Raw genomic sequence first — 12,113 nt, 5'->3', positions numbered from 1 at the left:
GGCTCAGTAATTGTGGCGCACGGGCTTAGTTACTCCGCAGCATGTGGGATCCTCCCAGACCAGGGCTCGAACCAGTGTCCCCTGCACTGGCAGACAGATTCTCAACCACTGCGCCACCAGGGAAGCCCCAAGAATCCACAGTCTTTACAAAGCATTCTTCATAATGTTCAGTACCCAATCAAAATTCATTAGACATAAAAAGAAACAAGAAAATGTGCCCATACTCAAAGAAAAAGTAGTCAACAGAAACCAACACTGAGATGATTAAGATGATGCAATCAGCAGAAAAGCACTCCAAAGCACCTATTATAAACACGTTCAAGAATTTAAAAGATGATGTATGCATAATGAATGGACAAATTTGCAATTTCAGCAAGGAAATAATTACTATAAAAAAACTGCCAAATGAAAATTCTAAACCTGAAACGAAAAATTCACTAAGTGGGCTTAACAGCAGAAAGGAGACATCAAGGAGTCACTGGAGTTGAAGACAGAACTTATTAAATCTGAAGAAGGAAGAGAAAAAGAATGAAGAAAAATGGGAAATTCCTGGCAGTCCAGTGGTTAGGACTCTGCATTTTCACTGCCAAGGGCCCAGTTCAATCCCTGATCAGGGAACTATGATCCAGCAACCTTTGCGGTGTGGCCAAAAAAAGAGAATGAAGAAAAATTATCAGAGGCTCAGAGCCCTGAGGGGAAATATCAACACAGGTTTATGTGGAGTCATAGAGGAAAGGAAACAGAATAGAACAGGAAATTACCTGATGAAATGATGACCAAAATCTTCCCCCCAAAATCTCAAAAAAATCCCAACTGAATAAACACAAACAGGGACTTCCCTGCTGGCACAGTGGTTAAGAATCCGCCTGCCAATGCTGAGGACACGGGTTCGATCCCTGGTCCGGGAAGATCCCACATGCCACGGAGCAACTAAGCCCGTGCACCACAACTACTAAGCCCGCGTGCCATAACTACTGAAGCCCATGTACCTAGAGCACGTGCTCCACAACAAGAAGCCACCGCAATGAGAAGCCTGCGCAGCACAACAAAGAGTACCCCCTGCTCGCTGCAACTAGAGAAAGCCCGCATGCAGCAACGAAGACTCAATGCAGCTAAAAATAAATTAATTAATTAAAAAGAAAAATTCAAAATGGATTAGACTTAAACCTAAGACCTGAAGCCAAAAAACTTAACAGAAAAAAACATAGGCAGGGGACTTCCCTGGTAGTGCAGTGGGTAAGACTCTGTGCTCCCAATGCAGGGGGCCTGGGTTCAATCTCTGGTCAGGGAACTAGATCCCACATGCATGCCGCAACTAAGAGTTCCCATGCCACAACTAAGAAGTCTGCATGCCAGAACTAAGAAACCCACATGCCGCAACTAAGAGTCCACATGCCACAACTAAGAGTCCACATGCCACAACTAAAGATCCCACATGCCGCAACGAAGATCCCGCGTACCGCAACTAAGACCTGGTGCAGCCAAAATAAATAAAATAAATAAATAATTTTTTAAAAAGAAGAAGAAAACATAGGCAGTATGCTCTTCAACACTGGTCTTTGCAATATTTTTTTGGATATGTCTCCTCAGGCAAGGGAAACAAAAGGAAAAACAAACAAATGGGACTACATCAAACTAAAAAGATTTTGAACAGCAAAGAAAACTATCAACAAGACGAAAAGGCTACCCACTGAACCGGAGAAAATATTTGCAAATGATATATCCAACAGGTGGTGAATACCCAAAATATACAAAGAACTTATAGAAGTGAACATCAAAAAAACCCAAAAAAACCTGATTTAAAAAACTGGCAGAGAATCTAAATAGATATTTTTCCAAAGAAGACATACAGATGGCCAACAGGCACATGAAAAGATGCTCACCATCACTAATCATCAGGGAAATGCCAATCAAAACCACGATGAGATATCACCTCACACCTGTAAAAATGGCTATTATCCGGGCTTCCCTGGTGGCGCAGTGGTTGAGAATCTGCCTGCTAATGCAGGGGACACGGGTTCGAGCCCTGGTCTGGGAAGATCCCACATGCCACGGAGCAGCTGGGCCCGTGAGCCACAACTACTGAGCCTGCGCATCTGGAGCCTGTGCCCCGCAACGGGAGGGGCCGCGATAGTGAAAGGCCCGCGCACCGCGATGAAGAGCGGTCCCCGCACCGCGATGAAGAGTGGCCCCCACTTGCCGTAACTAGAGAAAGCCCTCGCACGAACCGAAGACCCAACACAGCCAAAAATAAATAAATAAATAAATAAAGTAGCTATAAAAAAAAATTTTAAAAAAAAAAAGGCTATTATCCAAAAGACAACAAATAACAAGTATTGGCAAGGATGTGGAGAAAAGGGAACTCTTATGCACTGTTGGTGGGAATGTAAATTAGTGCAGCCACAATGGAAAACAGTATGAAGTTTCGTCAAAAAACTTTAAACAGGGCTTCCTTGGTGGCGCAGTGGTTGAGAATCTGCCTGCCAATACAGGGCACACGGGTTCGAGCCCTGGTCTGGGAAGATCCCACATGCCACGGAGCAACTGGGCCCGTGAGCCACAATTACTGAGCCTGCACGTCTGGAGGCTGTGCTCCGCAACAAGAGAGGCCACGATAGTGAGAGGCCCGCGCACCGCGATGAAGAGTGGCCCCCGATTGCCATAACTAGAGAAAGCCCTCCCACAGAAACGAAGACCCAACACAGCCATAAATAAATAAATAAATAATTAAAAAGAATTAAATCTTAAAAAAAAAAAAAAAAAAAACTTTAAACAGAAGTACCATATGACCCAGCAATTCCACTCATGGGTATGTATACAAAGAAAACAAAAATACTAATTCAAAAAGGTATATGCACCCTATGTTCACTGAAGCATTATTTACAATAACCAAGATATGAAAGCAACGTAAATAGATGAATGGATAAAGAAAATGTGAGATATAGATATAGATACCTATCTATCTAATGATAGGTCGATACACAGATAGATAATGGACTATTACTCAGCCATCGAAAAGAATGAAATAATGCCATGTGTGACAACATGGATGGACCTAGAGGGTATTATGCTAATTGAAATAAGTTAGACAGAGAAAGACAAATACTATATCATTTCCCTTATATGTGGAATCTAAAAAAACAAATGAACAAACACAACAAAACAGAAACAGAGTTATAGATACAGAGAACAAACAGGTGGTTGCCAGAGGGGAGGGGGAGGAGAGAGAGGAAAGAAATAGGTAAGGGAGATTAGGAGGTATAAACTTCCAGTTACAAAGTAAAGGATTCAAGGGGATGAAATGTATCTTGTGAGGAATACAGTCAATAACTATGTAATATTTTTACATGGTGACATACAGTAACTAGAATTATCATGGTAATCATTTTGATATGCATAGAAATATATCAAATCACTATGTTGTGTAACAGGAACATAGTATTGTAGGTTAATTATACTTCAAAAACAAACTCATAAAAAAGAGATGAGATTTGTGGTTACCAGAGTTGGGGGGTGGGGGGAAGGGAGAATTGGATGAAGGCCAAAAGGTACAAACTTCCAGTTATAAGATAAATAAGTACTAATAAATGATGTACAACATGATAAAGATAATGAACACAGCTGTATGTTATACACTGAAGTTGTTAACAGAGTAAATCCTAAGAGTTCTCATCACAAAAAATGTTTTTTCTATTTCTTTAATTTTGTATCTGTGAGATGATGGATGGTGATTATTCTGGAAATCATTTCATGATGTATGTAAGTCAAATCATTATGCTGTACACCTTAGACTTATACAGTGCTGTATGTCAATTATATCTAGAAAAAAAAACAGACTGGAACACTCAACACAGTAAAGATGTCATTTCTCTCCAAATAAGACATACAGGTTTAACACAATTCCTATAAAAATCTCATCAAGATTTTTTGTAGGTATATACAAGATTATTCTAAAATTTATAGGCAAAGACAAAGAAACTTTGGAAATAGCTAAAACAACTTTCAAAAAGAAAAATAAGAATAAAGTGGGAGGAATCAGTTTACCTGATTTCAGGACTTATTCTATAGCTACGCTAAGACCGTGTGGTACTGATGTAGGTAACAGACAAATGTTACAGAATAAACAACCTAGAAGTAGATCCACACGATATGCCCAAGTGATTTCTGACAATGTGCAAAGGCATCTTAATGGAGGAAAGATAGCCTTTTCAACAAACGCAACTGGACAAACACATGCTAAAACAAACAAAAAGGATCAAACTTCAACCTCAAACCCATACATTATATAAGAATGACTCAAAATGGATCAAGGACTTTAAAAACAGGAGAAAAATCTTCAGATCTTTGGGTAAATAAAGAGTTCTTAGATTAGATTTGACACCAAAAGCATGATCTATAAAGAAAAAATTGACAAATTGACAAAATTCATCAAAATGAATAACTTTTACTCCATGAAAGACCCTGTTTAAGAGTATAAGAAGGGAAGTTAGAGTGAGAAAGAATGCTTAGTAATCACATCTTCAACAAAGGACTCGTATCTAGATAGTATAAGGAGCATTTAAAACTTAACAGTAAAAATACAAACAGTTCAATTCGAAAATGGGCAAAAGACATGAAGAGCCATTTCACTGAAGAGGATATACTGATGGCTAATAAACATATGAATAGGTTTTCAACATCACTAACCACTAGGGAAATGTAAATTAAAACCACAATGAGATATTACTACACACCTATCATAATTGCTAAAATAAAAATAGTGACAACACCAAATGCTAGTGAGATTGTGGAGACGTTACATCAGTCATACATTGCCACTGGGAATGTAAAATGGTCCTACCAGTCTCATAAACAGGTTGGCAGTTTCTTAAACCCTAAACATGCAACTACTATATAACCCAACAACTGCACCCATGGACATTTACCCCAGAGAAATGAAGACTAACAGTGATATTATGATTAATAATAAGAAATATACATTTTGGCCTTAATCCATGGTTCCTGGCACACAGCTCCAAAACTCTTATAATTTCCTAATTAATACAGAGCAAAGGAAGCATCTTTTGTTGATAATTTTTGGTCTTTTGTTCCAGTCCTGAAATAGCTCCAGAGGATAAGAGGTGAAAGTAGTGTCTTTTGTTATTCACAACAAGCCTCTTTCAACCACACCTAAGTTTATGTTAATGACGTGATTTTTGGAAAGGCCCTAGAGAACCAAAGGATGGGGGCTGGTTGCCAGGAGGAACCAACCACTTGACTAGAAGGCTGGAACTTTTAGTCCCACCCTCCCCACCCTACCCCAGTCCCCAACCTCAGGGGCTCTGGAAAGGGAGGCAGAACTGGAAGTTTAGTCAGTCACCAAGGGCCAGTGATTTGATCAATCGTGTCTATGTAATGAAGCCTCCATAAGAATCTCTAAAGAATGGCATTTGGAAGCTTCCAGGTTGGTGAACACAGGGAGGTGCTGGGAGAGTGACACATCTGGAGAGGACATGGAAGCTCCACAGCCCTTCCCCCAAGTCTTGCCCTGTGCATCTCTTCTACCTGGCTGTTCCTGAGTTGTAACCTTTCATAATAAACTAGTAATCTAGTAAGTAAACTGTTTTCCTGAGTTCTGTGAGCTCTTCTAGCAAATTACTGAACCCAAGAAGGAGACCTTGGGAACCTCTGATTTACAGCCAGTCAGTCAGAAACACAGGTGTCAACCTGGACTTGCGAGTGGCATCTGAAGTGGGAACAGTCCTGTGGGACCTGACACTAACTCCAGGTAGATGGTGTCAGAATTGAGTTAAATTGTAGAATACCCAGTTTGTGTCCCCTGGAGAGTTGCTTGGTATGGGGAAAAAACCCACATATCGGTTCAGAAGTGTTCTAAGTAGAGTGTTCAGAGAGAAAAACCGTGAGCAGTTTTTTCTTACACTTACTTTCACACAAAAACCTGTGAATGAATGTATGTAGCAGTTTTATTCAGAGCCAAAAACTGGAAACCACTCAGAAAACAAACTGTGGTACATCCATACCATGTAATACTAGTGACTAATAAAAAGGAACAAACTATTGATACATTAAACAACTTGAATGAATCTTCAGATAATTAAGCAAAAAGTGCCAAACCCAAAATGTTCTATGTTATTTCATTTATGTAACATTCTTAAAGTGACAAAATTATATTAATAGAAAACAGATTAGTGATTGCCAGGAGTTAAGAAGTGTATGTAGCTATAAAAGGGAAATAGGAAGGGTCCTTGCGGTGATGGAATTGTCTGTATCTTCACTGTATCAATGTCAGTATCCTGTGGTCGTATTGTACTCATCTTGTCACATGTTACCACTGGGGGAAACTGGAAAAAGGGTACATAAGGTCTGTCTGTATATTTTTCTTAAAACTGTATATGATCTGCAAGTATCTCAAAATAAAAAAGTTAAAAAAAACCTACTCCCTAAGTATAAACAGATGAAAATAAACTTAGCAAAGAATTAAAAGCAAAAAAAGTACTTTCCCTTTCCTGCTTCAATGTCTACTTTTTAACTGTGGATAAGTGTGCTAACTACCTGATGGACATTTTACTCTCCTGTAATCGTTAAATATTTCATATACAAGAGTAAATATTAGAATAGAAAACATACTGTGATTATAAATAATATCTCTTTACCAATGTTCCCTGGAAACGTCCTGGCTTCTTATACCATGCTTTGTTGCCTTCCTCTTCACAGACACATAGATGATCCATAAGTCCATTACTATATAAAAAACATTTTCCTAACAAGGAAGATTCCAATAGTCAATGATTATTTCACAAAACTATTATTTTTACATATGAACAAAATGAAAGTACGCTGAGCAGGCTACACAAAAACATAACTTTGTCTTCACCTTTTAGGATGAAACATAAATAATTTGATTTGTTTAATGACAGAGCACTGGGCTCTAAACTCACAGTGGTAAAAAGCAATTGAGTTAAATTAGTGGATTATGTTTTCAGGACTGCAGTCAACAAATGCACACGGAAATAAATTCTTTTCGGTTATCTGAGGGAGTGGAGAGGGAAGACAGAGGAGAAAACCTGTTTTGAAAAGACAGCATGGGTGTACGTCTTCTCTGTTTGACCAGAAAAAAACCCTGTGGTATGTAAGGGCAATTCAGACAAAAATATATTATGAAATCTAATGTGTATCTGAAAGTTGCTAAGAGAGTAGATCTTAAAAGATCTCATTACATGGAAAAAAATTTATTAACTGTGAGATTATGAAAGTTGACTAAATTTATTGTGGTAATCATTTTTCAATATATACATATATGAAATCATTACAGTGTACACCTAAAACTAATACAATGTTATACATCAATTGAAAAAATATGTTTTTCTCAACCAATGTAAATAATGCTGTGCTTTGTCCCTTTCTCTGTATTTATACTGCTCAATCTAGACATTTGTCAGCTCCCTCTTAACTGACTACAACTTTCTCTAATAACGATCCTTGCCATTATTGGATTCATTCTTGCTGCCAAAATTGTCTTCTCTATTCGACCATATATAATTCTGTCAATTTCATAACACATTAGTCTAACTTTAATGTACAGGAAACTACTTTTCAGTCTCTTCCTACAATCCATCTATCCTTTCATCCACCTGAAACAATGCCTGATGTTCATTCTGTCTCACTGCTATGCATTCAACAGAGTGGCATTTATGTCTGTGAGAAAACTAGCTTTCTCACAGTCTGTTTTCTGCTATTTAAACATGTTTGAAACAGCATTATCTTTATAAAACCGCAAAATATTGATCAAGGAATCGCTATTTTTGCCCATCTAATAAAAACATATAACTACTCTTCTCAAAGTCCACATAAGCTATAATGTCCAGCAATTAACCAAGCTGCCTGGTAAAATGATGACTTTCCTATCACTATTCAAGCAACAATTAGATGACTGTTGGATGAATACTGTAGGATGAGCACAGCTCTTGGACTAAAGTAGGAAGCTAGATTCTAAGATGCCTTACAAGTTTAATTCTGTTCTTACTTGTGAGGCATACACTCAAATATAAAATTGTCCTCTGCTTTAATTAGTAGGTTCACAAAAGTGTTATATGTTTTATACACACACATACACACAGGCAGTTGACCCTTGAACAACACAGGTTTGAACTGTGAAGGTCTACTTATGCAGATTTTTTTCAATAGTAAATACTACAGTACTACACAATCTGCAGTTGGTTGAATCCAAGGATGAGGAACTGCAAAAACAGAGGAACTGTGGACACTGAGGGCCAACTATAAATTACAGGCAGACAACTGTATGGACAGTGGGCAGTGTTAACCCCCTCAGTGTTCAAGGGTCAGCTGTATTTGTTTTCTGCCTAGACCTCATCATGTACAATTAAGAAATGAGAAAATGTTTCTGCATGAGGACAAAGGCATCAATTTTTAAAAACTAATAAAAAGAGAATATTATTCAAACAAAAATGAATACAGCGACATTTAAAAATCTAACATAATGTTTTCAGGATAAGCAGAACACATACCTTTGGGGAATGGGTTGTTTTGGGCTTGGAGTCGAATTTTAACAACATCAAAGGGTGTCACTATGAAGATACATAAATCTCAATTAACAAGTGATACCTATAAATTGTATAGACATTTGTCCAAAGAACACAAAATACACCGAATGATACTTTCCTCATGACTACATAATGGGTAAGATTATTTATCTTAAAGTGGTTTTGAGTATTAACATTCTAATTTTTTGCACTTGAATTTTGTTTAAAGAGTACCAATGAGAAAATGTAATTACTTCTCTCACAAGTACTCAACTCTCATTTATAATATTTCTACAACTATAATTCCATTAGCACTAGTATTTATAAGAAAATATGTTATCTAAGGTAAAGAATGAAAGTTCCAAAAGTCCATTTAAATATTTGAGAATAACTCTGTATTACAAGTAATCAATAATCAAACAATGTAAGTCTTCCTATTCTGTTAAATTCACTTATATCAAACAAAAACTATAGATAATGCAAATTTGAGTAAGCGAGTCATAAATCATCCTTACTACCACATTGTGTTACTCCATTTGGGAACAGTGCAGCAAAGGAGAATGGTTTTAATTTGCATGCTGTATTTCCTCGTCTGAGAATGAGGAAGTCACATCAGAAGATCTCTAAAGCCTTTACAACCCTAGCATTCTGACCTAAAGACACTGCATTCTAAAGCAATTAGTTTACATTTTTTCTATTCATCTGCTATCTTATTTGAATAAACGAGCCAACTTAAAGTCATTAAAACGCTAAACTATCACCTAACTATGTCATTTGGCTGTGTCTACAAGAAATTCATTAAAAAAGACAGAAAAATGTGGTCCAGAGGAATTTAAGCAATTCACTGTTACTAAAGCAAAGTAAAATATAATTTGAATTTGTTGCTACTATACGTTGTCCAATTTCTGTATTTTTCATTATGCTAATATTTTATTCCATATTAAAAAAATGATAATAGAGTCATAAAAGTTTAATATTGATAGGGACCTCAAAGAACTCCTGATCTAAGCCCCTAATTTTAGAGATGGAAAATTAATTTCAAAGAGAATAAGGACTAGCCCAACGTGCATTCACCCTGAGAATGGCAAAGCAAGGACTAAAATTCTAGTCTCTTGATTCTCTGTCCAGGGTTCTTTTCATGTTATCATGATGAAGCATGAATGATAATATTATCATTATTTCACAGATAGTAAAACTCAAATGAAATCAATGATTCATTCAGTTACATAATCTACATATTATTTTACCCATCAGTGATGTCAGTATAGCTCCAGTACAAGAGGCAAGCATTTGTTGAAGAGGAGTCACTTTGATAATTGGTGGTCCCTCTGCTTCAGGATCCATATTTTTAACTAATAGAAGAAAAATCTGTTAAAGAAAAGCAAGATGTAAAATAAAAGTGTAATAGAAAATGCCCTCAAAATCAACAGCTAAAATTTAAATAAACTATACAAACAATAACCAGTATTACTATCAAAGCACATGTTGTTGGACTTCCCTGGTGGCGCAGTGGTTAAGAATCTGCCTGCCAATGCAGGGGACACGGGTTCGATCCCTGGTCCAGGAAGATCCCACATGCCGCGGAGCAGCTAAGCCCGTGCGCCACAACTACTAAGCCTGCGCTCTAGAGCCCATGAGCCACAACTACTGACCCCATGTGCCACAACTACTGAGGCCTGCACGCCTAGAGCCCATGCTCTGCAACAAGAGAAGCCACCGCAACGAGAAGCCCGCACACCACAATGAAGAGTAGCCCCCACTCGCCAGAACTAGAGAAAGCCTGCGTGCAGCAACGAAGACCTAATGCAGCCAAAAATAAATAAATTTATTTTTTTTAAAAAAAAGCACATGTTGTTGACCACTATCAGAAGTAAACATGTAAGTTCTATACCCCAATGCACTAAACAATCGTCATTAATAGAACATGTTCTCTATTTTCCAAAAATGGTAATGTACTTCAGCTAAGCTATGTGAGCAGCACACATGTGTAAGACAATTATTAGAGCATTAAGAAAACGGACTCTGGCCATGTAAAAGAATGAAAGCAGCTGACCAACAAGGCTCAAAATCTGAATTTAGCCTCACAAGAACTACTCAGGTACTCAAATCTAGTACAGAATTATCAGCAAATATAGCACTATTTTTATTGCATATCAAACACTGTTGCAAAGGTACAAAATAAAATCAAAAACATAACCTTCATAAGAAGCGTTATCTTACAAAACTTTAATGAGAAAAGCAACATATACTCTTTTGAAAAACTCAGTTAACACAAAAGTATAAAAATCACTTATAAACTTATTCTTAAAAAATAACCACTTGGGGCTTCCCTAGTGGCACAGTGGTTAAGAATCCGCCTGCCAATGGAGGGGACACCGGTTCGAGCCCTGGTCCGGGAAGATCCCACATGCCGTGGAGCAACTAAGCCTGTGTGCCACAACTACTGAGCCTGCACTCTAGAGCCCGCGTGCCACAACTACTGAAGCCCGCGTGCCTAGAGCCCGTGCTCTGCAACAAGAGAAGCCACCGCAATGAGAAGCCCACACACTGCAATGAAGAGTAGCCCCCGCTCACCGCAACTAGAGAAAGCCCACAAGCAGCAACAAAGACCCAACACAGCCAAAAATAAATTAATTAATTAATTAAAAAAATAAAAATAAAAAAATAACCACTCATGGCCAAAAAAATAAAATAAAACAAATTTTTTAAAAAAAGGGAATTCCCTGGTAGGCCAGTGGTTCGGACTCCATGCTTCCACTGCTGAGGGCCCAGGTTCGATCCCTGGTCCAGGGACTAAGATCCTTCAAGCCGTGCGGTGCAGCCAAAAAAATAAAATAAAACAAATGAAAAAGTAACCACTGGCAACATACAGTATCATCTTTCCAAATGTCTATGTGCATAAAAACACATATATGTATATGTATAATATATGTATACAGACAGGAAGATTACATCTAACTAATCAATTACAAACATTCGTATTATCTGTGTATATGTATTCCTGTATCTGTGTATATGCACCTTTTTTGAAAAACAAAATAGATTAATACTACTCATATTGTTTAGTAGCCAGCTTTGACACTTAAAAATATATTACAAACATGCCAATAAATAGATTTACATTATCATTTTTAATGCTTACATGGTTTTTAATTATACTTATTTAGTCATCCTCATATTCTTATTTAGGTTACTGACAATTTGTCATTAATTCATTAATTTCATAAACTCTCATATAAATATCCTTATACATACATCTTATTGTAGTGTTCCTACAATTACTATAGAAAAAAAGTAAGATTGCTGGACTAAGCTAAAAACTTGAGACAAATTGCCAAAATGCTTTCCAGAAAGATTGGACCAACTTATACTTCCACATTGGCAATAAATGAGTTCCTATTAGCCCATAAATTAACCAAGCGCCCTCTCATATTACATATCACTTATTTTTTCTAAACCATTTGGAAGTAGATTGCCATACATCACACCCCTTTCAGCCTAAATACCTCAGAATATTCCTATATAATCAAGGTACAATTATCAAATTGAGGAAACAACGTTGATAGTATCCTA

At 37.3% G+C, this 12,113-nt stretch overlaps 1 protein-coding gene across 3 annotated transcripts in view; it reads right to left on the bottom strand.

Moving 5' to 3' along the window:
• Positions 1-12,113, bottom strand: part of SLC25A40 (solute carrier family 25 member 40) — a 43,806-nt gene that overhangs the window by 13,878 nt on the left and 17,815 nt on the right. For all 3 annotated transcript variants that reach the window (XM_059933999.1, XM_059934000.1, XM_059934001.1), the window contains 3 exons: positions 9,788-9,908; positions 8,526-8,585; positions 6,654-6,760 (listed from right to left, as the gene is read on the bottom strand). In XM_059933999.1, coding sequence (XP_059789982.1) covers positions 6,654-6,760; positions 8,526-8,585; positions 9,788-9,884 — 264 coding nt within the window. In that variant the 5' untranslated portion in view covers positions 9,885-9,908. The remainder of the gene's footprint in view (positions 1-6,653; positions 6,761-8,525; positions 8,586-9,787; positions 9,909-12,113) is intronic.

This window comes from Balaenoptera ricei, chromosome 9 (genome assembly GCF_028023285.1).
Source record: "Balaenoptera ricei isolate mBalRic1 chromosome 9, mBalRic1.hap2, whole genome shotgun sequence".
NCBI classification, from domain to species: Eukaryota; Metazoa; Chordata; class Mammalia; order Artiodactyla; family Balaenopteridae; genus Balaenoptera; species Balaenoptera ricei.
The sequence above is the reverse complement of the archived record's forward strand: the minus strand, read 5'-3'. Positions and strand labels throughout refer to the sequence as shown.